Source organism: Phaethon aethereus, assembly GCF_964289735.1.
Source record: "Phaethon aethereus genome assembly, chromosome: 8".
NCBI lineage: Eukaryota > Metazoa > Chordata > Aves > Phaethontiformes > Phaethontidae > Phaethon > Phaethon aethereus.
Genome location: NC_138584.1, coordinates 32,407,595 through 32,433,177, shown reverse-complemented (window position 1 = coordinate 32,433,177; position 25,583 = coordinate 32,407,595). Strand labels below are relative to the sequence as shown.

At 40.1% G+C, this 25,583-nt stretch overlaps 1 protein-coding gene across 6 annotated transcripts in view; it reads left to right on the top strand.

Moving 5' to 3' along the window:
- The window catches only part of DOCK7 (dedicator of cytokinesis 7), a gene marked incomplete at both ends in the record, with an annotated part of 108,552 nt that overhangs the window by 19,178 nt on the left and 63,791 nt on the right, over nucleotides 1–25,583 (top strand). For all 6 annotated transcript variants that reach the window (XM_082003040.1, XM_082003039.1, XM_082003038.1 and 3 more), the window contains 12 exons: nucleotides 7,389–7,564; nucleotides 7,760–7,828; nucleotides 10,482–10,611; nucleotides 10,718–10,930; nucleotides 11,351–11,436; nucleotides 13,564–13,630; nucleotides 14,860–15,009; nucleotides 16,945–17,025; nucleotides 19,297–19,462; nucleotides 20,128–20,270; nucleotides 22,516–22,609; nucleotides 24,164–24,326. In XM_082003040.1, coding sequence (XP_081859166.1) covers nucleotides 7,389–7,564; nucleotides 7,760–7,828; nucleotides 10,482–10,611; nucleotides 10,718–10,930; nucleotides 11,351–11,436; nucleotides 13,564–13,630; nucleotides 14,860–15,009; nucleotides 16,945–17,025; nucleotides 19,297–19,462; nucleotides 20,128–20,270; nucleotides 22,516–22,609; nucleotides 24,164–24,326 — 1,538 coding nt within the window. The remainder of the gene's footprint in view (nucleotides 1–7,388; nucleotides 7,565–7,759; nucleotides 7,829–10,481; nucleotides 10,612–10,717; nucleotides 10,931–11,350; nucleotides 11,437–13,563; nucleotides 13,631–14,859; nucleotides 15,010–16,944; nucleotides 17,026–19,296; nucleotides 19,463–20,127; nucleotides 20,271–22,515; nucleotides 22,610–24,163; nucleotides 24,327–25,583) is intronic.

Here is a 25,583-nt window from a genome sequence, read left to right as displayed (position 1 = left end):
TTTCTAAAACATTTTTTGTCTTAACAGAGGATGCTTACAGCATTATTTGAGGCACGTTTACAACTTGAAATGAAGAACTTTTACCAGCTATTTTCTATAGTAATTACGTCTTTCAAAACATGCTGCAAAAGAAGTAATAAGAGCTAGAGCAAAGCAGGAGATTCAGAACTGCATTCCAGAGGCAGGATGCATATATGTGGAGGTAATGACTGCAGTTTATGGCTGGGGAGGTGTCATCCTTGTTGAGGGTTGGTAGCTGTCTGTGGTTGATGAAAAGCAGAGATTGCCTAGGAATCTCTTTGGTTCATTTGAATATTTCCACATATTATAAATGGAGACAAAAAATTAAATGCAGGAATTCTCCATGCTCACCAGTCATCGGGCTAGTGAAATCAGGGGTGTGGGTTTTCTGAAATGCAGTAATGGCAGTAGACGAGTATGTGATTCTTAGAATTTGGATCTGGTGATTACTGTTTTTGGAGTAATTGCTTAGGTGAAATGAAATGTAATTTATGCAAGTAAAACATGTTTTTTAATTACTTGAGCATTGTCAGTGGTTAATATTGCACTACTCATGTTTCAAAACCTCTTAGAATGACTATGGCCTGTAGTTCACACTTAAAAATAAATCTGATGCCTCTGCTTAGAAAATATATTTCTTTAAACTGTTACCTTCTTTAACTTGTCTGCAAATCTTTTTTTTTTTTAGTGTGTTATATTTCCTGTATTCTCAGATTTATGCTGAGTCCTTCCTACAGTACATCAGATTTGACTCCTATTGCAGTTCCCTGAGATACCAGTATCCCTTTAATGGTGACGGGATTTTGCCACAACAAGAACAGGCCATCTGCATTCCTGAGTGCTCGACAAGGGAAGTGACTGTTTGCCCTGGAGACCTAGGGAGAACTTGGAGAAGGCTGGGCCTCAGCTTTGAAGTGTTAATCTGCTGCTTCTGGCTTTCCAAGGTTTTGCCCAGGGAGGCAGTGGGTGCGAAGTTGGTATTTATTTAGAATTCGAAGCTTTGGCACAATCTGTTACACATTTAGCACATTATAAATGATATAATATTTAAGGAGGTATTGAAGTTAAGATGGAACTTTGTCCTACTTTGAAAATTGGCAAGAAATACCACCCTGATTTTGAGGAACTGCCTAGCTGCCAAGTAAAAATAGTAGTCAGGATCCTACCTGTGATGAGGAGCTCTGCAAGGTTAATTTTTCAAGGTCCCTTATCATATCCTTGCAGGGAATTTTACTCCCACACAAGAGGCAGGAGGTATAACCTTCCAATTTTTGCCACTGTCATTTTGACAGGTCCCCGAGTTGTGTTATGATCCTCATAGGGGCTGGGTCTCTGCCCTTGGGAATTATGCATCTCATTTTAGATAAAGGGAAATTGGTCTTGGATTGGATCATGAGCAACTTGGGTTCAAATCCCTGTTTTGCCAGATGCATCCTGCCAAGCCATCATGTCATAACCATTTGAAATGCCATTATGTGTCCGCCACGCCTCCCCAGTGAGAGTAAGCATCTTGGGAGAGCAGAGGTGAGGGAGGGAGAAGGAAATGCGAAGGACACGGTGCTTTTCGTGGCTGTGCTGACATGCGTGAGCTGGAAGAGTCTGCAGAATCATAGCTGGGATCAGTGTGTTGCTTAGACTGTGTACCACAAGACTATGCGTGATTCTCAGTACAGCACATGTGAGTTAGTTGGGCAACAAACTTCTGGAATAGGATCTAGAAATATCCCCTCTGCCAAGCTGTCCATGTAGGGCAAGAATAGGTTAAAGTCCTTCAGGCAAAAATCTGAATGCCTGTGAACATCATCAGGGCACGCAGCAATGCTTCAGTCAGTATCTGTGAGATGGAGATAATAATTGTCCCTTTTTGTGCCCTAGTTGCTACTGTCATCCCTTACTGAGCTTCTGCGCGGTGCCCAGGAGAGCAGACCTTTAGTCTTTAGGTGCTAGTGTAGGTGTAATTGGTTCAGCAAGGCAGCAAACTGGAGGGGGAGGCTGTTCAGGCAAGGGCACATAATGATGGCTAATTAAATGGCATGCTAATTAAATACTTATCCTTTGGTCATTTCTTGAGCATGATGGAAAAGTGCATCAATGGCAAGTATCCCCATTGCCTTTGTTATCAGGCATCCCTGCTGCTCTCTGAACTACCTTGCCCTGCCCACTTCTGCTTGCTGAGCTCCCTCTGAGCATGGCTGCTGCTGCCTTCCCCGTCAGTTGTACACGGCCAACACCACCACTTGGCAAACCCCTGGACACTGGGACATGTGGCAGGTCCTGCGTGGCAGAGGGGTCTGCTCTTGTGCATGAGGGAGCTGGTTGCGGTTGTCTGTCATCAGGAGCGCCACAATAGAGCAGGTCTAATACAAATCTGCCCTTTGCTTTTTGTTTTTGCTTCCTTGGTGGGGTGGAATAGGCTGTGAGTGTTGTAGCGTGGTACACCAGGTGTAGCTTTCCCTCCGTGTTAGCCCTTTGCTCCTGTGATCCTTGGCTGAGCTGCTCGGCCAAAGTAAATGGGGGTTTGTGTTACCCTCTATGGAGTTATGCCATGTCCCCTAGCAGAGGCTTCTGCCCCTGTCACCAGATTTGTGCAGATGCTTCTGCTGTAACTGATGATGATGATACAGGTGGGTGCTCAAAAGAAGGACATAAATAGGACGGAGACATGTTTTGGCTAGCAGTTCACTAAAACTACAGTGAAATACAATGTTTGCTGTCTCGAGAAGGACAAAGTCGATGGGAAACGAAATTTTATTTTCAAGCTTTTAAGGGTATATAACAGTGAAGAATAACACAACCTTAAAGAAGAAAGCTTGACTGTCCCTGTTGCAGGAGAGTTGTAAACCTTTGAAATCGGGTTTCATAATGCAACTGCTGAGAGCCATAACTGCAGCAACGCAGATGCACCTATGGAATGTGTGTGTTAAGTAGTTTATATAAGACAAATCAATCAGGCTGGTCTCTTCATTAAGCTGACAGAGCGTGTGTCTATGGACAGGTTAGGGACATACATATGCAGAATTGTTACGTGCAAGCGATGTGTTTGATTCGGAGTAATTGGGCTGTGTAAGTCTGAAAAATAGAGAGAGTCCTGTTTGATTTCTTCTGTACTTTCAGTTTATCCGTGCGTTGTGTTTGGTGTTTATGTGGGCAGGGAGCAGGTTATGCTGCTCTTACTCGTACCCAGTGGCCCCTTTCTCCCCATGTGGTCTTATTCATTTTAACGGCACCGGGATTGCGCTTGCCCTGAGTGAGGTGGCACAAAGACTGAGTGAAAACTGTATTAAGGAATTGTCTGAAACGTCCAAAATTTGATTTGTAATTACAGGTTGTACAAAGTCAAGGAGCGTGTTTTAAAAAGGGCAATAATCGTGATTCTGGGACCAGGTTTTCCTTTGCATATTTTTAGCATGTATTTGCCATTAATTTAGACTATTCCATAGTCCTGCCTGGGAAAGATGGTCAGAGGTCCTGTACAGCTGTTTCCAGAGAGCCTTAATAAACTCTTACTGGAAGAAACGGACACCTTTTCAATGATTTATTCCAGTAATGCTCCAGTATCCCCCCGTTAGGTTTATTAGCCAGTTGGTAGATGGCCTGCACATTTGCAAATGCGTGACTGAAATTATCCCTGTGCCTTTGGAAGTCTGATAAAGAAAAACCGTCTGCATTTCGTGGAGGAGGCACCTATTGTTGCATCCTAGGAGCTGTCGGGAGGAATCAAAAAGGCCCTTCCTGGAAGCAGGATGAAGATTGCATCGAAGATCGCTGTCTGTAGCCTGCCAGCAGGCAGGGCTGTGGGAGAGGACAGCTTTATAGCTCCTCAGCTGGTCCCCCATTTCTGCTGCAGCAGATTTCAAAACCTTCTAACATGTCACTGAAAGCGGAACTTGCTCTTCTTGTGATAAGCTGGAGATCAGCTGTACATCAGAGTGGGGCACAACGGTAAGGGCAAAACTTGTAAACTAAGAAAATATCACAATCGTAATAGGAGTCGGCTATTGGTGCCTTGTCGTTTTTCCTGGTGCCATGAGGAGGTAGGCTGGGCCTGGAGACTCGGAGATGAGAAGATGGAGCAGGTTCTGCTCCTCAGCCAGTGGTGAGGCTGGGATGATGAAGTTGGGTAACCTGGTCTTTATCTGAACTCGTCTGATTCCTTCCGTGTGTGCGTTCGATCTGATGGGTTCCTATGAGAATTTCAGGTGACTGATGCTTTGGCCAGATAACACAGGAATAGCCACTTGTATACTGTGTCTGTTCTTGGTCTCATCCACAACTTCAGAGTGATGCAGGAGCGTAAAGCAAGATGGAGGAAAGGTTAAGCCATCAGCAGTGAGAGCCATGAGAGGAGTCTTGTGGTTCAGTTGAGACACGGGGACACCATTTGGGTTCATTTTCCTTTTGGTGTGTTTGTACATCCGTATTTCCTCCTCCTTTTTTATCACTTCTTCCCCCACAAATATCTAAAGCTTAAAATAATGTGCTTGCCTTTTATCTGCCAATAGCCTGACACGAAGTAGTTCCTCTTCATAACCACGAATTTATGTTTGGCCTGTTTACTCAGGTGCTAGACAGTATTTCTGGCTGCACAGATGGTAAGTCTAATACAGGCTTCTGGGTTTGACTTTTATGTTTGTTTACATCTTCATGGCACAATAGTTATCTGAAGAGACAAACCGGAGAATTGTTGAGCGCAGCCTTGGGCCTGAGATGTACAAAGGACTTGGAAACCCCCCGGTACGCAGACGCAGGACCTAGTGTTGGGTAGCCCCTGAAGCACTGCCCGACTTTCTGGATTAGGGTTTTACTAGTTTGTCCAATAGATTACAGTGCTCTTGATGGGCAAGTGAAACTTGAGATGTAGAATGCCAGGAATGGGGAAAGGTGGTTGCATTCGGGGCAGTGACAATCTGCCCGGTGTCTGCTCGCTCCTGCACCCACCTCCCAGTTGTGTTAATACAGGGGTTTTTTCCTTGTCTGTTGTAATTTTCTAATGTTTACCAGGATGAAGGGATTAGAAAGATTGGAAGGAATGAGGAAAAAGTTCCTCTTTGTTAGCCTGGGGAAATGCACAGGTAAATGAGTTTGTGCAGATCAAACCCCAGCACTTGCGTGGTCACTGCAAGGTGCCTCAGCTTTGAAGCCACCGGTGTGGAAGGGAGGTCAGCAGAAGGAGTAAAAGTAAGTCTTAAAATGTTAGGGCTTAAAAATAGGGTCAGTTAAGCAGCTTTAAGTCACCCTCTGGCCTTCTTCAATGAAGGTGCTTTCGGTGTACGGCACAGAGCTGCATCGCGGCGTGGATGGGGCTCCGGACTGGCAACAAGAAGACATGAGGGAGGGCCTTTGCTACCACATCTGCTACCCCATGCCTCTGTGGCTTTTGCCCAGTGATTTTGTTATTTTTATCTTCATTTGTAAGGAGTCTCCATTTTTGGGTTCTTACTCTTCTTCGGGTTTGAGGTTTATCAGTGGAAAGGACTATACGCACGCGAAGTAGCAGTAGTATTATGCAGCGGCTCTTCTGAAAAAAACCATGCGCTGTTAGCAATTCCTCAATAATGAACCGTCACGCTTGCCTGCTGTACGTTTTGTCAGTTATCTAGTGCCAAATGGAGCTGGTCTATCTGTGTGTAAGAAACAGTGCGAGGTGATGACATGTTAACTGTAACGTGGGAAAGAGCAGTGACAAGTGCTGCTCATTGTGAGTTTTGCAGCGAGGAAAACAGTTAAAAGTGTCTGGTTTGTATTTTCAAAAGTTCTCCAAATCACATACTTTAAGTTCATTTCCAGAGCTCAGGATTAGAAGGGGAAAAAAGGTCATGGGTTCAGAGATAAATAGATGATGATCATGGTGCATGTCTTCACACAGAAATTAATTTGTGTCTTTTACCTAAGTTGCAGAACTTAATACTGAATTTCTAGACATCATATTTTTTTGTGGACCGTATTCTTGTTTGGCATAAAGTCATCTGGTCCAACTCACCTGACTTTAGTGGAGTCATGCCATGTTTGCTGAAGGGTTTGCCTTCTGTATTGTAAGAAAATTGCAGTATTCATTGAGGTTGGCTGTGATAGGAGAGATTCTTTCAATACCCTCTGTGCTAGTCAAGTCTTTTTCCTTGAATAAAAAGTTGATTCATTTCACAACTTTTTGGCAATACAAGTTTAAAAAACAGAATTTGAGATCAGTATAGCAATTTTTTTGGAGAAGCACATTTAAAACTTAAGTACTAAGTGTTCTTTTTAAAGTCATCGTCAACAGAAGAGAAGCTACAGGACAGTTCCCTGTCCCATAGAAATCATCTGGATGACAGGAAAGAGGAAATAGTTGAGAAAAATTGCTGAATTTTGATGTGTTTTTGTGACTCATATTAAACCACTCAGCCTTGCTGGGATGTGTCAGGGAAATCTAGGAAATCTGTCAGTTGCTGTAGAAACAGGTTCCTCAAAACTTGTTTTTAGTGTTTTGTTTTCTTAATGTCTATGTTTATGTAGAGCCTCATAGGATAATGATCTCATATCAGAATATATATGTATTTATATAACTCACATATGTAAAAACGCACAATTATGCGACGTGAATATGTATCCAGTTTATGCAATTTTTTTTCATGTACCTAAAAAAACCCTCACTTTTTTCAGTATGGTGAGATGAGTACTACCAGTGAAATCTACTGTTTTCCTGCATGTGTGTTAGTTCAGTCATTGCTTGTGCTTTAGGTGCAAGCTTTGTGCCGAGTAAAGGTGTTTTCTAAGCATCCTTTTTATTTAGAGCAGTGTCCTCGCATGGGCAGAGTCATTAGGCACTGAAGGTCCTAATATCAGGGAGAAGAGGTGGTTAAACTTGTACCTGTAGCAGATGAACATTGTGTTTTGTGTTCCCCAGAGAAGTGATTTAATTTGTAATAATGTTAGTCTTCAGAGTTCTGTGGCTTTGTGAGTTCCTGGTAAATCAGCCTGTGCTCTGGATTCCTGTCTGGGAGCCATGCCTGAGGGTGAAAGCGCTCTTGCACCTTGCAACAGGGTGAAGGTTCCCTTTGTCATCAGAGCAGCAGCATGGTAAAAAGCAACCCAGTCATACACATGGGAAATAAAATGTAATATTTTCTTTTGATGCAAACTAATGAATTTCTTGAAAATAGGTGAAAAATTTTTTTTTTCTTTCTTGAGATGACGTGAAAAATAACTGTATGATGTGTGTTAGCTAAGATTAACACCACTAGCATTAATTGTCATCTGATGTTAGATCAAATTTCATCAATAAGGCAGAAGAGCCGGTTTGAAAACCAAAGTAGAGTACGTGCATGTGATTTTACTTTTTTTCTTTCTTTCTGTTTTAAGACCCTTCCATTGCTTGTTTTTTTTCCCAGGTACCGCTTACAGAAGCAGTGGACCCGGTTGAGTTGGAGGACTACCTTATTACACACCCGATTGCAGTGGAGTCCGGACCCCTGAGAGACTTGCTTGAGTTTCCTCCTGATGACATCGAGGTTGTGTACACACCCCGAGAATGTCGAACGCTTGTGTCGGCTGTGCCTGAAGAGAGGTAGGAGGTAACAGGGTGACGCCTCGCTCAAGGGAATTAATTGTTCCGGATTTGAGATCTGCAAGGCTGAACCGTGGCGGTTTTGTCTGTAAATGCCTCGAAGAGTAAATACAAACCTAACTGAAAGTATGTATGTTTAAGAAGTCATTGTCATGTCTGTGATTTTGAAGGTGTATGTTTTTCTCCTTTTAACAGTGAGATGGACCCTCATGTGAGGGACTGTGTAAGAAGTTACACGGAAGACTGGGCGATTGTGAACAGAAAGTGAGTTCCCCTGTGGTATTTGTCAGCTTGATTTCATATTTAAATTTTTTGCAGGCTGGCTAGCTGGTATGAGGAGGCTCAAAAATTTGTGTCCTGGCTACTGATTCCATGTGCCCTGGCTTTTAGTTGCCCAGCTCAGCTGAACTGATGCTTTGTGTTTAGCCGAAATGATGCTTTGTGTTTTGAAAATTAGATCTCAGACGACAAAACCCCTTGGGGCATTTTTGAAAATCTAGGCCATTTTAGTCAACAGTTGCTCCTTTAGAATAGTAGAGAAATAAGGGAATGCGAACAAGTAAAATTACTTTCAGCATTTGTTTCTTTCTTTGTTCCATATCTTTTTAGGTCTTTTTAGACCTAAGTTGCATTAATTTTGTAACAATGTAAGATTTATGTGCAGGCACAACCACATAATAGAGAAGGTGCCCTGTGCAGCATTCATTTGTTCCCAAAGAGACTTTGAGAAAGTATATAATTTAAACAAATAATTGTTAATATTTGGACTATCACAACATTTACCTGATGAGTTAACAGTTTAGAGAATGTGCCTGCATTGATTAATTTATGCAAATTAGCAGGAAGGTTTCTGAGCAGCTTTGCTTGGAACATACACTCTCTAGAGCTACTGTCAAGGAGTAAGTGATCCATGTGATGTGCATCACCTACAAATGACTTGACTACAGCTACAGCTCTGCCCTTGTGGCAGTTGCTACAATTCACTGGTTTAATGTTGTCCTGAGAACCACTTCAGGGGATGCTGAAGATATGCTTTGCAGTGCTAAGATGACCTAATAAAAATGTGGTTTGTAATCTCATACCAAAAAAAAAAACCAACCAGAAAGAAACCCAAGAGAGAGAGATGCTTTATTAACTCCAGGCCTTTGTGGGAAGACTCTAGAAGGTGCAGTGGATTTGAACAATGTGACCCAGCCAGGCAGCACACCTCTTGGTTTCTCAACAACTTTTGCTGGTATCTGAAATACCTTGCTGTGATTCCTGCGCTGAGGAGGTTTAGTTGGAGACGGTCGAGGTTTCTGTCCTGTGCAGATCAGCTGCAGGTTGCGTTGAGTTGCGGAAGGCATGAAGCTAAAGACATCAGTTGCCTGAGTGGGTTGAAAGTGTGATGAGTATTTATTGAACTACAGTCAGAGGTTGTCTTGACCCTTCAGAGGAGGAGATGGACTTTCATAAACATTCATAGCAGTTTTTACTTGGATAAAATCATGGTGGTGGACTGGGTAGAAACAGAAGCGTTAGTGCTAGAGCAGGGAAAGAGCCCAAAAGCCTGGTGGGAAGGATTGAATTGTCTTTCAAGTAAGGATGGTAACAGGTTTCTCTTAATCCATCCTATTGGATGGTTACAAATGCTTTGACTAGCTCTGGGGGCACAAAATCCAGCTCTTCTAGCTTTAGAAGAACATGGCTTCTGGTGTGCCATCCTTCTTTCTACCTCACCCCAGGGGAAATAATCTTTATTTCCATCTCTGTGTACAATTCTTTGTACCCAAAATGTTTTTGGAGGCAGACAAATCCATCCATCCATTCAGCGATTACTCTAATGGTATTGTAAAAAGTAAATAAGTTTTGTTCACCGGCCTGAAAAAAAACAATAGCACATTCTTATTTCAACCTTATGGTGTAATTTCTGTATATTAGACTGATGGTGGCAATGATCACAGACACCTCTCAAGTCAGGTCTGATTTAGAATGAATTTACGCTTGTTGGTGGGGCTGCGAGTGAAATGCAGACATCCAAGTGAGGATTATGCGGATAGTTCAGCTCTCAGGAATTATAACCTAGAGAGGAAAAGACATTCCTCCTTTCTCTCCTACCTTTCTTTATTCACTGCTAGCACATCCATGGTTTTCACATGTCTCTGCATCCTTCTGTGGTAACTTTAGTAACAGGGCAGGATAAGAACAATTGATTCTAAATGTGACCCCAGCACTACTTTGGGAACTGACTTAGAGTGTATATCGTAAGAAGACTGTGGCTCTGGCCATATGTGTATGTAAATATAGACATAGTGCCATTTGGTATCCAAAAATTTGTTAGTCAAAGAGATCTGATCTTGTCAGCCACAGCAGACAGACTGTTTACTAGCAAATGCTCTTACAGCCTGGAAAGCTCTGGAAGACCTGATTCTGCTTATAAAGATGCTGTGGGAAGATGCTCATTTTAGTTGAGGTCAGAAAGCCATATGTTTTCCAGAGGTGCTTAAGACCTCTGCACTTCATACAGTCTTACCTGAAGTTGGTGTTTTGGTTTTCAGGTTACTAGTATTGTCTGCTCCAAGTCAGTTCTTGGCCCAGCAGAACCATTGGCCTTCAATCCTCATGTTCGTGGCCTGTTTTAAGCTTGGCATCACAATCGCGCATTTTATGATGACCTGAATTGGCCATTGATAATACTTCTTTTGACATCACCCAGGGTAGCTTTCTAGTTAAACAGAGTCACATTGTAGTACTGTAATACTGGTTGTTGGATTATTACCCAGCTACAGTGGAGGATGACTGGAAATACTGTTTGCAGAGAGCAGTTTAAGCTTTGAGAGGACCCACGGTGATAATACTTGGTTTGTTCTGTAATTCTGCTTCTGGGTTTGGGGTCAAAAAGGATGCTAAGAATGCATTTGAAATACTTTGTTTTCAGATATCACAAGCTGGGAACTGGATTTAATCCCAACACCTTAGACAAACAGAAGGAGAGGCAAAAGGGGCTGCCTAAACAGATCTTTGAGTCTGATGAAGCTCCAGATGGCAACAGTTACCAGGATGAACAAGTAATGTACCTTTAAAACCTTGCTGCATAAAACCTAATTTATAGTAGCATTTTAAAAGTGCAGTCCCTTTCCCATTATAAGTTGCTTTTAATTTGTTGAATCTCAGGATGACCTTAAACGACGTTCAATGTCGATTGATGATACTCCCCGGGGCAGCTGGGCATGCAGTATTTTTGATCTGAAGAACTCCCTTCCAGATGCACTTCTCCCAAACCTACTGGACCGAACCCCAAATGAAGAGATTGATCACCACAATGAAGATCAGAGGAAGTCCAGTAGGCATAAGGAGCTTTTTGCACTACACCCAGCACCAGATGAGGTATTTTTATGTAGATATGGGTGAGACTAAAAAAGTGAAGGATATAGGGAATGTGAAAATAGTCAGTCTGCCATGGATTTAAAGGAGTTAAGATCACATACATAATATTTAATATCCATGAGAGCCTTAGAGATTTTGTGGGTCACATGTTTTTTACCATATTGTCTTGCCATAGATACTACTTTCTGAAGATTGGTTTTCTTTTATGGTTATGCAATCCCCTGTAACGTAGAAACATTAAAGGCATTTAATTTAGCATATTTATAGCTGCTGCTGAATGCAACATGCTGGTAAGCCTCAGATTAAATTGATGCTAGTGCCTTAGGAAAAAAAGGTGATACATATGTTTGCTTCGTAATGGTATTGGTGGTTTGTACAAGTGTCGTGTCTCTAAATTGCTGTTCCTTTGACGAATTTCAGGAGGAGCCTATAGAACGACTTAGTGTCCCTGAAGTACCCAAAGAACACTTTGGCCAAAGACTCCTGGTGAAGTGTTTGTCCCTTAAGTAAGTATCACTCCAACAGACAGCTGCTCTACAGAATTGAGAATTTAAATCTGTTGTTGTATCCACGTGCATCTGGAGTAACTCTGCTGCCTTGTTTATTACCCTTGAAGAGATTTAACATTGTTTGGTTGGTCGTAGGCTTAGTTCTATAAAGGACGAGTTACACAGTACTGTGCATCGGACAGTTTTATCTTCAAGACTTTCTTTAATGGTGTTGCATAGAAGGTATTCATGTGCCTTGGCTTTTCTCTGCATTGCTTTTCAGCCAGTCTGTAGCTATACCTTTTCCATATTACTAGCATGCATGCTTCACTGCACTCGTTCAGGGCTCTGAAGTTGGCCAGCCATTGGTGTTCAGCTCAGTAACAAGGATGTTTAAGTGGGGAAAAAAAAAGATTAAAAATGCTTAAGCCTTAAAATGTAAGACAACCAAAGAATTGCTGAAGTTTAGGCTCAACAACCTTGACTGTGTCCCTTTAAGAGTGAAGACTTTATATACTTAGCAAGCATTAACTGGAGGAATAGAAACCTGTTAAACAAGTTTAATGAAGTGAAGCTCCTGAATATAGGGTTACCTGCAGCTGGTTCATTGCCTATAACTCTTCTCTAATAACACAAGGTAAAATTTTACTGTTATTCCCTTGGAGAAATAAAGTACAAAACTGATTTTCCACACTGCTGTATTCATCTTCTGTGTCCTCAGTTAGGTCAACCCTTCTTATTAGAGAGCTCCTGTTAGACTACATTGCGGCTCATAACTGAGATATATGTGTGGGACATATCTCCTGCTCGTAGAGTACTCCAGGACCTAATATAGCTATAGAGATGAACTGATTTTGCAGCCTTTTATGAACTGGAACAACATAATATGCAGTAGCAGTGGAGTTTCCTCTCCAAAGGATGGTGTCTTTAGCATAAATAAGTTAGATGTTGGAAATTAATGATTTCTGCTATTTAAGCATCTGTTACTGACTGTAAATTTATAGCAAATCTGCCCAAGTACATGCTTGTTTGTGTACCAAAGAAATCTCTGAAGCTGTACTTACAGTTGTAATAGCAAGTATCCAAGATTGTGCTATCTTCGTGGAACAGAAAGAAATAGATAGTCTCTTCCCCAAGGAGAAGCTAAGATGAACTAAGCAGGGTCATTTTCAGGTTAATCTCACCTTTGTTGCAAAACTAGAGTAAATACCTGTTTGATGATGCAGTCCTGTATGTTGTTCTCCCTGTTGGCAGAAGAGTTCCAAGCTGAAAAGCTGAGGGCTCTCTACAAGGACTAGGTGCATGGGGGTATCCCACCATGGGATGGGCATCAATTTCACAGGGAGGCTGTGCAGACAGGAGAATGGCATTTCAGCGCCTGCTCACTTTGGTTTAGGGACAGGTTTTGAATGTTTTTTAATTTCTTTAACGTCCCAGGTGATTTAACAATAAGTTTATCTCTATTTGCTAGGCTAGTGTTTTCATTGGAAGTGTTTCAGTTAGCATAAATACTTGATAACAGTTACTCTGAAAAACTGATACCTTTCTGAGAGAGTTTTTGAAATATTGGTATTTTCTGACAGAAGTGTTGAAAATTGCCAAAGTAGCTGTTCCCGACTCTCCAGAGGAAGGAGCTTTCTAGTCAGTAATGCTGAGTTCAGTTCCTCTGCTGAGAGGCTGAGAGGACAGCTTCTCAAGCTAATCAGAGGAGCTAAGTGGTCCAGCTATCCCAATCAATAATTCTTCTCCCTTTAAGGAAGCTATCAGATTGCTTTGCTTAGCTTTCAAATGACACTTGAAGTAGATAATTACAGAAGTATGCTTTATGCCCTGTGACCCTAATCCGAACCTTTCTCTTGGATCAATGAGTTGAAATGGCTTTTAAGAAGGTCCCGGGAGCACTAACGTGTGCCCTGGTGGAAGAGAGCAGAGGAAGCAGGACAGGAGAGGAGTGGGGGGAAAACTGGGGTCTGAGACCTCCCTTGAAAAGGGAGGAGCAAGGCCTTAGTTTGGCTCAGCTGTTCTGACTTCTTGGCTTAACAGTGGTCAGCCGTCACCTTACCCAGGAAGGGTTTGGGGAGGGAGTAGGTTAGTCTTTCGTACAAAATGTAAGTCAACTGATCTTATGTGTTTCTTTCTTTCAAGATTTGAAATAGAAATTGAGCCCATTTTTGCAAGTTTGGCTTTGTATGATGTTAAAGAAAAGAAAAAGGTAGGTTTTTAATTACTTGAGCAATGACATTTCCATCGAAGCATTACAAACCTGTATTTAAAAAAAAGGGGAGGAATTAATTCCGGAAACAAACCTTTATGAAGACAGTGACGTATTAGTGGTTGAAAGAATGATGAAGGCATTTCGTTAACCATCTTGTGTGTTCTTGTAAAATAGTTGAAGTATAACACTTTTCTAAAAATATTATCTAATATGCGAGTGCCTGAAATCAGAATATATATATTGTCCAATCTTGGCTTTCAAAAAGCTTTTCCCCAGAGAGAACTTAAATAACTGAAACCCTTTATTTAGATTAAGTTTTTATGCTTTTCTTAATCTCTTTTTTGTGATTCAGCATGGTATGTGTCCAACTAACATTTTAATAATGCACAAGTCATACATGCTAGAAGTGCTAAAATCAAAACAAAACTGAGGAGTCTTTTCAAGATCTAGGTTATAGGAAAGGCAAAATACATTTATTCCCCTATTTATGCTCTGTATTTAATATTTGAAGGGTCTCTTAGTTTTCCTAATTCAAGATATTAGCAGTAGTGGAGAGAAAAATGTTAAAAATATGCATTTTGACATTTATCTCTTTAAGACTTGAATTTAATGCATTGAGATTTAAGTTATGTAGATGAGAGTATGTGGAATATTATGTGAACTTTGTTTAATATTTAAATCACATTTCATAAGCCAATTTTATCATCTCATTACTCCATTTTTTTCCTTTAACGTAGTAAGTTCTTTAGTGACCTCTGGTGTTGATAACCAACTCACATTCATTTTGGCTTTGAAGCCTTGATATGGTCGAGGATTTGGTGTTTTAGCCTAGAAAGCTCACTGTCTGTCCTTCAACATGTGTTGTTTTTTCTTTTTCTGTGAATGATCTTAAAGGTCATTTTGTATTTTGCTACTTTGGTATTTTCAATTCAATAGCAATCATAATTTCTAGTCCTGTGATGGAACCGCATACCCTACAGAACCTGGAAGAAATTTTATAGGTAGCGTGTATTATTTGCTCCGTCTCCTTTCCACTTTCCCACTGTCCTGCCTTGACTTCTTAATGAAAAGGCCTTTTTTTTTTTTCCTTTTTTATACATGGCTTGAAAGGAGGCACTGTTGGTATTTTTTTACTTGTGTTTTGAAATTGTCTGTTGTGTTTATGAAGAGTTTACCAAAAATAAAAAGTTTAACTAATGCTTGAAGCTACTCAACTTCTTCCTTAGATTTCAGAAAATTTCTACTTTGATTTAAACTCTGAACAAATGAAGGGAATGCTTCGTCCACATGTCCCTCCTGCTGCTATATCCACACTGGCCAGATCTGCCATCTTTTCTATCACTTATCCCTCTCAAGATGTCTTTCTAGTAATAAAGGTAAGAAATGCCAGAGCAATTTAAATTATTATTGTCTCTTGTTTTCTATTTAAAATAAAATATAAACAATTCTGGCTGACTAGTTGACTTCTTACTTACTTTTAGAGAGCAGAATTCTATTCTCAAAAGTATAAACACTGGCACCACAGAATTCTATTTCATTTCAGGTATTCTTACTTAGTATGTTAAGTTCCTTTGTAACAGAAACAGTTCAGTGGAGATATGCATTGTTGTATTATTGAAAATCTGAAAAGAGCACAAAGGTTTGCTTGATATAGAGCAGCTTTCTGGGGCTTGACCTTGGTTTTCATATGAAACAATGTGCTGACTTGTTAAGATGATAGATGAGTGAGTGATTTAAAAATATGTATTGATCTGAACCTCATTTCAGAAATTATATATGCCCTTAAGCCAGATTTTCAGATGTCTTTGAGAATTGAAATTACTAAGAGTGAGATCCTTAACTGAAATAAAATGCCACACTGGTCACTCCTGGCATAAATTATACAAAGATAAAAGTTATTTTCTCTTCTTTCATTTGTCTCAATGAGCCCACAAATGTTGCTAGTTCAGATTGGCATTTGACTCAGGTTTTTTGGTCTCTCCTGTTGTAAAAAGAGAAGTTCAATACCTGCTTTCAGTGCTTAGGTAGTGGTTACATTGCCTGCTAGCTAAGTGCTGTGTTTGGAGAATCCTGTTGACTGAGGTTTGTGCAAGTTCTTCATGAACTGCTTCTTAACATGAGGAATAAGCTTTTGAAAATGAATTAAGGCTTTGTGGCATGACAGAACATTTCCAGGTGAGAATAAGGCTTTCAGCAGTGTTGGAGCATATTCTGATCTCTGGTTTTTGGTATGATTCTCTGAATTCCTTCTAAAAATCATGTTCTGCCTGTGCACACATATTCACTTTTCTGAATTTTACAAGATGTGAGAAAGAGAGAACCTCATGTTTATAAGATGGGGATCTGTCCGAAAGAGCTTGTGACGGCACATTAGTGCTTGTAAAACCAGTGATCCAAGAGGAGCTGGTGGCTTAGGTGATTTTTTGACTTGATGATGAAAAGGATGTAGTCAGGGTTAAATAAGATGGATGCATAGCATGCCTTATTGGGTGAATTTTCACATGGGTCTTATTCACTGGGAAACCACTTTTCAGATAGCTGGTATTGCTAGCATAAACTCACCAGGGAGTGCAAGATTTGATGGAAAGTAGTTTTTTTCTTTATATTGTAGTAGCCTCATGGAGTTCTACTAACAGACAAATATGAATGGCGCTTTATAAGCATGGGAGAAATTTAAAGATATTCTAATGTAATAACAGCATGTGCGCAGTAGCAGGTGTGGGAGGGAGGGTCAGGATGCTTCTGAAAGAAACAGTCTTCATGCATGTGATAGGGAAGATATTTCTGTCAGAAACTGGGTGTTAAGCAGTTTTGTGTTACTCGGAGACTTCAGAAGCAAACTTCTCCTCTTTGGCTAACTTTATTTGACTGTTTCATTATTTGATTTGAAAAGACACAGATTTAAAATAATTCTTGTTTTAGCTGAGCATGTCTGAGTCACCTTTTTGTGCTGCTGCAATAGGTCCTTAATATGGAGAACAGAAATAAGAGCATTCTGAAAATGAGGATGCTGAAGACAAACTGCTTCAGACCTTAAAAATGAGCTGAAAGTGGCTCTAGAACAGATCAAACGAAAGTGAAGTGGTGTATGTTCCTTTTGAACTTATATTTTACACTTGTGATTCAGTTATAGCTGGAGATCTGGGAACTTAATGGTTCTAGCAACTTGAATGCAGTGCTTGTTCTCTGACTCACAAAGGGAAATCAAGCTTTAACTCTTTTGAAATAATGTTTTTGCTTCCTAGTGTTTGTTTAATTTAACAGCCCTTGCTGGTTACATGTCCTCATAATGGTTCATTTTCCCTTCTCAGCTGGAAAAAGTATTACAGCAGGGAGATATTGGGGAGTGTGCAGAGCCTTACATGATTTTTAAAGAATCTGATGCAGCAAAGGTAAGAATTTTTTTATGTTTTGATTAAATTTGGCTACAAGCACTTTAAGGCATTTTGTTATTTATAAACTAAATATACGTTACTTTCTTTCACCTTGGGACTTAACAGCCATTGATACTATTCCTGTTGTTAAAAGGATCCATTTCTAATTAAGAATCTAGTCAAATTCTAAAGGCCAAAGAAGAGTCAAAGACCCTTGAATCTTGATGCCTTATTAGGGTAGAGTAGTTAAAGGTCATCAGTTTTTGTAGCTGACAGGGGAGATGTGTGGTTGCCATCAAGCTCAGTCGACTGTGATTCCCTGTCCCAAAGGATCAGATGTATCTTATAGGTGGGTCAAATGAAGGCAGCCTTTCATGTGAATTTGCAGTGAAATTTCAACTTTTCCGTTGCTTCTCCAGCTTAACTCCATCACAGTATCTCTACCTTCCTCTAGAAGGGTTATGAAGCAGATGAAATATGGTAACAGGAGATTCTCCATCAGGCCTGGTTTTGAATTGCAGTGCATTTCTGGTTCTTTTTTTCTTTCTGCTATTTTCTGCTGATTTTTCTTTTTTCTGATATTGTAAAGAAGAGCCACACTCAACAGCGGGATGAAGCTGTCCTTTTCACATATAGTAAGGTTGATTTTAAATTTTTATACTTTAGTGTTTGGTTTTTTCATTGTCTTCCTTTAGTTCCTGCCTTCAACAGTTTGGGCATTGTCCTGTGCAGTAAAGTCCTGGGCATTTTAAAGCGCAGTGGATGGCATGGACCTGCCTCAATTTGACTGATTCTTTGTCTTTCCTTCATGTGTTTAAATGCAGCCTGTCTCCTTGCAGGACTAAAAGCAGGGGTTTCCCCACAGGGAAGAATGCTGTCTTATTCCCTGCAGTTGGCTGGTTGCTCATCGTAGCAGTCTGGGTGGGAATTGCAGGTCTGGTTGGTTCAGGAGCAAACAGCAATGCTGATGGTACCTGCAGAATTCAGTGGCACCTAAACTATAGCCATTCCTTGATCTTGTCACCCACAGGCTACTGTTTGTTTTTCTGAAGTGCTTTTTCCAATGTAACAGTGATTATAGCATAGCAAATCTCTGATTTTACTAGTAGTCAGAAGGAGAAATCTCTAACTTGAGCTCAGTATATTATTTTACAATTTCTTTTTGTAAGATTTGCAAGAGATCTTGGAAAGGAAACCTTGGGTACACAGAATGTGAAGCAGTACTTATGAGACTCAGAAATGGTTCCTAATTTCTGGTACAATTGGGTTGAGCCAAGTGAAATTTAACGGGTAATAGTGAGGACTGGATGAAGGGCAAAACAGAGATGCCAGCCCTTCTGTGTTCAAGAGGCTTTCCATTATGCTTTTTTCAAAGGAGCTGGGATGTTCATTTGTTAGTTTCGATCAAACTCTAACAAAGTTTTGCCTTCCTAAAGTTCTAATATATTTTTAGCTGAAGAAGTTCACATTTTTTGTCTATCTCTGCCTTTCTATCACTGCAGCACAATATGAAAAATGGGTATCTTTTGCCTCAGGTATATAGATAACAAAAGTAAAAAAACTACATTTCCTGTGATCAGTAAGTTGACATGTGCCTAAGTGAAATTTTGGAAAGGGATTTGCAGGATGCTTGGGAATGTAGGTGAAAAGGTGGTTTTTCAAGGTCCTCTTCCCAGCAAGCTGCATAAGCATGTCCTGAACTAGAAGAATGTGAGCAACAGAGCTCGCTCTGTTGTTACCCAGCCACCTGTCTGGGAACTTCTTGAAGGCGTGTAGGTAACAACCTTTCTAAAGCAAAAAATTGCTCTTCAATATGCAGAATTATGGAAGAGTCCTTCTTCCCTCAATAAAATGAGTACGATACTGCTTATTTGAGGAATGTTTTCAGTTTCCCATGCAACTCCAGATGATCTGAGTGCCTGCTGCGTAAAATCACATTAAGAAAGACCATTTCAGACTTCACAGAGTAAAATTCAGCTTTTCTTGAAAGGGCAGTGGGCAGATGAGCTCACTGGAATTTGACAGGCTATTTGGGAGGCTTAAGAGCATGAGGCAGCTGCTCTGACTCTCAGGCTGTCCTGTGTCTGGTACTGTTGGCCTGATGGCAATTTTGTGAAGCAGAAGTCGTAATTGCCTAGCACTTAGTGATCCTCCTCTAGAAGGTGCTATTGAAGCACAAAATCATTGGAAGTTAGAAAAGATACCATTGTTACTTACTAATTTTGCTAAATGAACTTTTCTTCCCATTCCTTTTCTCTTAATCTCTTGGATTGAATATTTTCTTCACAGAATAAGGAAAAGTTGGAAAAACTGAAATGCCAGGCAGAACAATTTTGCCAAAGACTAGGCAAGTATCGAATGCCTTTTGCCTGGACAGCCATTCATTTAATGAACATTGTGAGCAGCGCTGGAAGTTTGGAAAGAGACTCCACAGAAGTAGAAGTTGGCACAGGAGGTACAGTGTCTGGCATCTGCGTGAGGGAATGTGGACAAATCCAGAGTTTACTGAAGTCCTGATTCATTCCCTGTATCTGCCATTGCTCTTTCTATCACTTTCCTCCCCCTACCCTAGGCCTTCTGATAGTCTTGGGTCATGGTTGAAATAAAACAGAAAAGTCCATGATAACAAATGGATTTATCTTTCAAGGATTTTACAAGCAAACCATCTGTTATATTATTTAAAACCAGGCTTTTAGGACTGAGAGAGTGTTACAGGCTGATGAACATTTTCCAAAGGAGTGGATTAATCTTTGTGAACCACACAGCTCATCTGAAACTGCTCTTCAGCATCCCCAAAACTGCCAGCTTCATCATCTTTCAGAGCAAGAGAAATACATAAATCTCCACATGATAAAGACTTTTATAATAGCAGTAAGGCACTGGGGTGAGGTTGCTGTGAGAGGAGCAGAAGTAGTCAGCTGTGCTTCATAGCCTCCTGATGCCTCAGGAGTGTGATTGTCTTAGCATAACCACCTCTTCTATCACGCTTATTGCATAATTTCCAAAAGCAGCAGCTATATTCTTGTGTAGAAAATCCTGGTCGGAACAAAAGTAGGCTCTTGGACAATTGTTTTTCTCCTTTTTTAATTCCTCCCCTTTTTTATTTTTTATTTTTTGAAGAACGTAAAGGATCGTGGTCTGAGAGGCGGAATTCTAGTATTGTCGGGAGGCGTTCGCTAGAGAGAACTACAAGCGGGGATGAGGCTTGCAATTTGACCAGTTTTAGACCAGCTACACTGACAGTGACAAACTTCTTTAAACAGGTATTGTATGATGCTATCTATTTAAGGAGCTGCTCCTTGGACAGAGTGATTTGATCATGTGAAGTCCATTTAGACCCAAATTACTAATTTGTGATGCTTTCACTGCATGTAATGTCAGTTCCCTGATCACAGGATATCCCTGAACAGCAAGCAATGGCTTTATTATACTGTGTGCTTAATTCTGCCAGCAGTGGGTCAACAGTCAATTGATGGATTCTTTCAATAAGTTTACTGTGAATAATTATGTTCCGGAATTTGAAATTATTAGCTGGTTTTGACTTGGATGATAGAGTGTCATTATGGCATGGTGACTTAACTACTCTAACTAATAGAACTGGGTTTCCCCAGGAGAATATCAGTTTATTTTGCTCCAGGTTTTTCTAACATGCATTGGAAAAATCATTGGTAAACATATTTAGAAAAATGCCTATAGAAGCAAGTTCACAACAACTGAGGATAACTTCTTTGGGTTAGTATGTGCCAAAAAGTGTTCTAGATATTTGTCCTAGTCTAAGAGTTGTGGAGCCTTTATCATGATGGTCAGTTGACTCCTTTGGTTTCGTTGAGTGATAGAGAACCCCGTTGAAACATCAGCAGGCTCAGAACTCAGTTCATCAACATGATTTGTGGTTGACATAAGTCCCCTGGGCTCATCCAGGGATGCCTGAGAAAACAAAGCATTTCACTTCTGATGCTGCTTTGCTGAGGGGCAGCTCATCTCAGCCAGAGCTTGGGATTCTCCTGAGAAGCAGTAACAAACATGATTTAATGGAATAAAATTTTTAGTTAAGCTTAAAAAATGGTTTCAGGTCATTAATTTTTTTCTGAGATTTCCTTAATGCCACATCTGGTTAAGGAAAAATGTTATTTCAATGTCACCTTTGTGTGTAAAAAGGGATTTAATAGTGAACAACCAAATATTTTTTGGATTGATTTCTTGATGACTGGCAATACAAAGATTTAGATTGCATTGAAAGTTGGTTAAGTGCTTTTTTCCCCCCCCCCCCCGATTGTTTTGGTTGTGTGCCACTTTCACTGTGGGTAGCCATCCAAAGTCTGCTTTTAATTACAGTAGTGTAAATAAGGAGAAACGTCATCAAGGGCATCAAGTTATTGGTGCAAACCATGTAAGTGGAGGGTGACTCATGCCTCTGGTGCTCCATGCTTTCATGAAACTCAGTATGACTGTAAATGGGCTCTGGGAATGGTATCTCTGGGGTCTTGGTGACACGGAGCAGCGCAGGAAGTTCCCTTTACTTGGAGTGTTAATAAAACCCAGTTCTGTAACATATTCACCCAAGATGTAGAAAGTAAAAAAAACCCCAAAAACAATGTCTTACAGCACTGCTAATGCAGCCATTCCACTGACCATGTTCTACATCTTTGTAATATACACCAGTTCACTAAGTTAGTAATGATTTACAAAAGCATGTATTTATTTACTTTGTCGATATCGTTGAGGTTGTTTTCACTTGACAACTTTGAAACAGCTTGTTTTATTAATTTGTCCTTTAAAAATTGCTGAACGTTGATTGAAGATTTTAAGTTTCTAATTCTTCTGTATCTTTTATGTTTTATCTTCCCGTCATTTTCTCCCATTGAGTGCAATTAATTGAATACCACCCGGCTTTTTTCTCCTTCCATTTGCTTCTTTTTTCATGTTGTGATTTATTACCTTTATTGTCAGATATCTTCTGCTTTGGCATAGTCAGATGGTGGCAGAGTCACATTTTCTATAATGTTTCCAAAATTAATGAATTTCTGAGCGACTAGAATGTGGCACAAGGAAGACTGACAACAGACTCCTCCTACTTCCCACCGTTTCTTAACACTTCTGAAAAGTAACTCTTTTAGACTTATACCAAAGAAAAGGCAGAGGAGAACTAATGGAGATCACTACCTGAGTGACGGATACTATTTCAAACTATTATACTTGCTAAAAATTGGATATTTGGGGGGAATCTTCTAACAGCCATTCTCAGTTTTGTAAAAGATAATATTGATGGGGAGAGAAGAGGTTTTCAGTGAGAAGCTCCTGCAGCTGTCATGATGATTAATAAGGAAAAAAGGAAGGAAAAAGGATGGAGAAATGAACTGTAATTTAGTATGTTAATCTTAACACCTTGTTCTGGGAAGGTACATTTTGATATCAGAGGAAAGACACTGTAGTATTAGATGGTTTATTCATTCTCTCACAATCCTGAAGGGTTGTGTTGATAACCATTTTCTTCCCAACATCCAACAGGAGGGCGACCGTCTGAGCGATGAAGATTTGTACAAGTTCCTTGCTGACATGAGACGGCCATCTTCAGTGTTACGGAGACTGAGACCTATCACAGGTATTGAACGAGATCTTTTTGGCTCACGTGTGTTAAGGTATTTGGTTAGTCCTTCCCAATTGCAACCCGGTTCTTATACGTGAGCAGACGGAAGAACCCTAAGAAGTCATTGACACAAATCCCTGGTAGACCACGAGCACTAAAGATGGCATTTTAGCAGGTTTTTCACTGGCACATGTGCACATGCAGCTCCTGCCACACTGAGAGTAGCATCTGTGAGAAGAAGGTGCAAACCCTGAAGCCCTAAACCCAGCAGAGGCTGAGGAACCTCTGTTCTCCTGAGTAAATACCACTCTCTAGCTGAAAGGAGATCTCTCTCCTGGCTCCCACTTGGTTAATAGGAACATACTCCACCTCTGTTTGAGAAAGGGAAATAAAAAATGCAGCAATGATATATCACTGGTCCCTGACCTGTGCTATTCCTGACAATATTTACTTAACCTGTTCTTAAAAATCTCCAGTGACAGCAATCCTACCATTTCCTTAGATCATCTCTCCCAGCGCCCAGCTGTCCTTGCAGTGAGGTTAGGTATTAAGAAAACTGCAAAATTATCATAGTGCAAATTAATCTGATTATGGTCTTGTCATGCCTTCAGGGCAGTTATCACAACCTTTCAAGTACTCGAATGCTGTTACTAGTTCACTCTTACTCACTTCTGTTTTGTAGCCTAACCAATCTCAAGTTTTTTTAGCCCTTCCACAAAGGTTGTGATTTTAAAATTGCTTGTGGTTTTGTTACTCTCTGCTAGAGTTTCCTCAGGCACAGTTGCTCTAAACTGGGTATGCTGCTCCTAAGACATCATGCCAAGCAAGCAGAGGAATTTGTCTCCAGTGTCTTACACATGACACTGCACTATGCATCGTAGGATGGTTGTACCTTCTGGACATTGGCATGTTGTGACTGGTGTCACCCAGCCCTTTTCTACAAAATTGATCCATCCCAATTTTTTTTTTTTACATGTTTTTATGTTTGGCTTTTCCTTCTTAACGCAAGTCCTTTGCTTTTTATTATGTTTCACCCTAGTCATTTGATGCCATTTCTCCAACTCTCCTGTCTTCCAAATTTTTACATTCATTTGAGCCTCAGTGCCATCCACCAACAATCAGTGTGCTGTCAGTACTCTCAGCTGACTTGCTAAGGAATATATTCAGTAATCTTGGTGCAGATTAGCTTTCAGCAACTCCTGATGTATCCTTCCGGTTTGAAAGGCAAGATTCTTGATGAGACTTTGAGTATTGTTTTTAACAATAGTTGGGCCTTACAGTAGCATTATCTAGACTGTATTTCCCCACCTTGCCTATGAGAACAGCATTTGGGACTTGCTAAGATACATCTTTCCTGTTGGTTCTTATTATCTGGTACCTCAGTTGCCCTAGATACCACTTTGATTCACTGTTATTTGTTTTTAGCAAATCCACATTGGCTGTAATTTATCATTTGTTTATTTATGAAATGAATACATAGGATATTAATCTGAAGAAACAAAGCATGAATATGCTTTTTGATTTAAATTAACTTCTATTTATTGTAATAAAATAATTTTCTTCTTACAGCTCAATTAAAGATAGACATATCTCCAGCTCCAGAGAATCCCCATTACTGTCTAACTCCAGAGTTGCTGCAAGTCAAACTTTACCCAGACAGCAGAGTTAGGCCTACAAGAGAAATCCTGGAGTTTCCTGCCAGGGATGTCTACGTTCCAAATACCACATACAGGTTAGAGTTTTGAAATACGTTTCACGTTTCAGGGTCTGAGACTGGCAAATGTAGAAATTCCTACCTTATCACCTGGTTCATTGCAAAACTTGCTATATCAGTAGATTTGCTGTGCCAGAGGAGCAAAAAGGGTCCAGATTGACACAGCAGAAAATACACAGATGTGAATGGATGAACATATTTGCATAAAACTTGGCTGTGAACAGGAATGTGAGAGAGGTTTCTCCATTTCCCAAAATTCACAGTGAAATTTAGTTGAATTCTTTTCAGTTTTATGTAGGTTCTTTTCTTTGTCTGTGTGCTAAAGTCATTGTTCTCTTACTGTTTTTATTTCTTTCTGACACGTCTAGTGACTGACTTTTTTTCTTTAAAGTAGGGGATAAAAGTGAAGAAAATGCTTAATCTCTTTGTTCATATTTCCATTATGATTTAAAAGCAATTTCTTTGTTTACAATGCTTTGAAAAAAATCTTCTGAAGATCTGGAAGATAAGAAATTTTTCTACAGTATCTTGGAAAACAATAACCTTTCTAGAAATAAGCCCAGGCAAGGAACAGATTTCTTTTCATTATGTACCACTATTCATTTAAAGCTTTTTCACAGTATCTTTGAAGGCATCACACCTCCGAGTGGAATTGTCTTCTTCAGTTGAGAGATTTCACCAACTTACTCACCAAATCAGTTACTCCTTGTTGTAAAAGTTAGATGAATACAAACCAGGTTTTTATAAAGCGAAGTTTACAAGAAAGAGGTTAGCCAAGTTTCATATCTCATGTCTTTTCAAAAGTTTAATTTACTTAGTTATTTATTTATTTATTTTTAGAGGTTAGACAGGTAATTAAACATTACAATACACCAGTACAAATAAGCAGCATTGTGTGATATCTTCTTTCTAATAAATCCATGAGGAGTAAAAGTATTTTTTCAGTTTCTCTGTAATTAGCACATTCTGTTCACAGTTGCTTCACTGTGACAAATTACAGTATAAAACCAGTTTCTGTATGGTTGCAAATGTTGAAATAAAAAAATCTATACTGTACAAGGGTTAGGTAAGATATGCAAGTCAATATGACTCAATGTAACTGCAGAATTGGGGTCTTTGTCAGTCAGCACTTTCACGGCCAGCCACCCACAAGCATGTCCATAGTCCCTCTGCCTTACAGTATTCTGCAGCTGAAGCTAAACAGATGTGAATGTGTTCTCAGGAGCAGGACTAATGCTGTTGCATAGCTTGTGCCTACAGGGTTTGTTGGTTGGT